General features: G+C 54.8%; 1 protein-coding gene across 1 annotated transcript in view; it reads right to left on the bottom strand.

Moving 5' to 3' along the window:
- Window positions 1-404: 404 nt before the first annotated feature.
- The window catches only part of LOC106819112 (paired box protein Pax-5-like), an 11024-nt gene continuing 8034 nt past the window's right edge, over window positions 405-3394 (bottom strand). The window contains exon 3 of the mRNA XM_014823776.1: window positions 405-609. Coding sequence (XP_014679262.1) covers window positions 408-609 — 202 coding nt within the window. The 3' untranslated portion in view covers window positions 405-407. The remainder of the gene's footprint in view (window positions 610-3394) is intronic.

Here is a 3394-nt window from a genome sequence, read left to right as displayed (position 1 = left end):
GGTAGGGAAGGACCGAGGCAGGGAGGCAGGCACGCAGGCAGGCAGGCAGGCAGGCAGGCATGCGTACAAGCAGGCAGGCGCGGGATCCTCCCCCTACATCTGCATGCGGCCGGCGTACATAGACAACCAATGCTCAACGAACGATACCCAGTAATAGCTAATACAGCTGATAACAATCTTACACACAGAAGTAGGCGGAGGAGGAGGAGTAGGAGGAGGGGGAGAGGGGGTCATGTAATGATGGGTTAGGGTGAGGGCGTGGGCGGGCCCACTGCCGTTCTAATAGAAACTGACGCGTGTGCGGCGAGCGCGGGACAAAAAGAGCGGCAAGCAGCCGATCTCTGACCTTCCCCTTGACCCCCCGTGACCCAACTGTGACCCCGTGACCTCCCCGTGACCCCCGTGACTCACCTGTTGATGGAGCTAACGCTCGGTATCGTGTCCTGGTCGCAGACGGCCTCGGCAAGCAGCCGATCGCGGATCTCCCAGGCGAACATCGTCGGGTTCTCGCGCTTGTACATGGCGATGGCGTCTACGACCTTGGGCGTGGCGACCTTCGGCTTGCTGCCTCCGATCACGCCCGGACGGATCGAACCCGTCTCGTAATATCTGCGGAGATAGAAAGAGAGGAGGGTTAGGGTGGTGAGAAAGAAAGAGGATGGCGAAAGAAAGAGAGAGAGAGAGGGGGGAGACACCTTCGGCTTGCTGCCTCCGATCACGCCAGGTCGGATTGAACCCATCTCGTAATATCTGCAGAGAGAGAGAGAGAGAGAGAGAGAGAGAGAGAGAGAGAGAGAGAGAGATGAGACGAGAGAGGTGAGAGAAAGAGAAAGAGAGGGAAAGGGTTAGGTTAGGGTGGTGTGTGGGGTTATGCGGGGAGGGGAGGGAAAGAAGAGTATCAGACTAGAGACACATCACACACACAGCGAGGAAGAGCAGCAGACGAGAGAGAGAGAGAGAGAGAGAGCGCGCGTGAGAGAGCGTGAAAGAGAGAGAGCGTGAAAGAGACAGAGAGAAAAAGAGAGAGAGAGCGCGCGCGTGAGAGAGCGTGAAAGAGACAGAGAAAGAAAGAGAGAGAGAGAGAGCGAGAGCGAGAGAGGGAGAGGGAGGGGGGAGATCGGTGAGTCTGAAAATTGATGACTGCTCAAGCGCCGAAATCTGGCTAGATCGCATATCCTTGTTCGCTTAATATTTAATCGCATTAAGTTTTTTTCCCAATATGGCGCAAACATCTGAGAGCCTCGTAAATTTCAGCTAGCATTAAGCAATATCGACCTCGCATAAGCGTACGTTCGCGTACTGCAAATTATGCAAGAAAAACCCGCGCAAATCAGATGCAAGAAATCGCAGGAAATTCGACGAGAAAAAATTAATTAGTAATGATCAGCCAAATGGTAATTAGCGCCAAATTTTTGTAGCGTCCTACAATTTATGCGGGTCCGTGGATAATCAGGGGCCTGTGCATGTGTTATAGGAACGTAATATATGATAAAATGTGTTATATATCGTATAAGTTGATACGTATATTGCTTAAAGCTACGTATACGCCGTATGAAATACATCATTCGTAATTCTCGTATATTATCGCGTGTATTTTTGCAAGTCATTGGTATCGTCATCGTTGTCGTCGCTGCCATGCATCATCACCTTGTTTTCCGCTAACGCCGCGCGCGCTCCAACATGGCGGCCATCGCGGCGCGAAAACGCCGCCGCGTTTTTCGATAAACCGTCTCTCGTCTGCCGACGACTTCCCCCCCGCGCGAAGCTCCGACGGTGTGACGTCACCAGGGGGCGCGTGCAAGCAGATAACGGACGAACAAAACAGGAGGCGGGTATTATATCACCACGGCTGCCGCTGCCGCTGCCGCCGCGTTTTTTCTCGCTTTCATTTGCCGCCGCGGTGCGCGCGTTCTCCGCGTTCGAGCTCCCGCCCGCTGCCCGCCGCTGCGGCATTCTAATTAAAATGTCGGCCATGAATATTTCAGCGCTTGTTTTTCGGCGCGATCGCAGCGCTCAAAAACGTTTCCTTCATTTTACGTTGTGAAATTTTAATTCCGCGGAATGAAAACCTTTGATGAATTATTGATGAGGGAGAATGCGAAGATAAAAGCTTCGGGCAGCCTCCGCTGGGAGTCGCGGCCAAAACACGCGCGCCCGAAGTAACATTAAATTGACATTTACACAGTCGGTTATGCGTGCGTGTGTGTGTGTGTGTGTGTGTGTGTGTGTGTGTGTGTGTGTGTGTGTGTGTGTGTGTGTTGTGCGTGCGTGCGTGCTGCGTCGTGTCGGTGTGTGTGTGTGTGTGTGTGTGTGTGGTGTGTTGTGTGTGTGTGCTGCTGTGTGGTGCTAACGCGTGTGCTGGCATGGCTGCCCTGCCGCTGCCTCTACCAGTGGCATGGCATGCGCTTGCATGCTTGCAGTACCTGCTTGCCCGGCCTATATGTCTGCGCTGCCTGCCTGTAATGTACTGCCTTTCTACTTGCCCTATCTCTTCTCCCATTCCGCTTACCTCCCGTAATCCTCTGCGCCTGCCTACCAAAACCCTGTCCCCGCTGCTCCTGGCCTGCACCCTGCCTCACTCCTCCTCCTCCTCTGCCTCCATTAACTCCCTCCTCGCCGTCCCCTCCCCCTGTTTCCAAGCCAGCTCGTTGTTTGTCACGGATTAGCTGTGCTGCTTTGTTACCGGCCGCGCATGCTCCTGTCGCCTCCCCTCTTTCCTCCTCCTGATAATTCACTCCCTCCTCTTCGCCCCCTGCTCCTTGCCTGCCCCGCTCCCGCCTCACCTCCTCGCCCTTCCCCCGCTGTTCGCAGCCACTCGTGTTTGTAAGCAAGGAGTTAGAGCTGTGGCTGGCTTGATCGCGGGCGCGTGCGGTCTCCGTGTCTGTTTATTGTTAAACACGTAAGGTGCAGCAATTAATTAGCAAACCAGCGCGTGGCGCTGCTGCTGGTGAAGAGGAGAGAGAGTTGAGAGGGGGAGGGGGCAGGAGGGAAGAATGAAAGAATGGAGGGAGGGAAGGGGGCGCTGTATTGCAGATGTGTGTGTGTGTGTGTGTGTTGTGTGTGTGTGTGTGTGGCGCGCGCGCGCCGCGTGTGTGCGGCGGGCGTGGTGTGTGCGTGTGTGTGTGTGCGTGTGGTGTGTGTGTGTGTGTGCTGCGCGCGGCGCGTGCATGGTATGTTGTTCTTAATGCCTCATCCTCGTCTTCATCCTCATCCTCATCTCATCCTCATGCCTCATACCTCATCCTCATCCTCATGCCTCATCCTCATCCTCATCCTCATCCTCAATCCCCATTTCTCATCCCACCCCCGCATATCCCACTCACTATCCAATTATCATCACTTGCCCCCATCTCATTATTTCCGCTCCGCCACCCTCCACTCGCGCCCGACCCCC

The sequence above is a fragment of the Priapulus caudatus genome, unplaced genomic scaffold (assembly GCF_000485595.1).
Source record: "Priapulus caudatus unplaced genomic scaffold, Priapulus_caudatus-5.0.1 Scaffold2842, whole genome shotgun sequence".
NCBI lineage: Eukaryota > Metazoa > Priapulida > Priapulimorpha > Priapulimorphida > Priapulidae > Priapulus > Priapulus caudatus.
The sequence above is the reverse complement of the archived record's forward strand: the minus strand, read 5'-3'. Positions and strand labels throughout refer to the sequence as shown.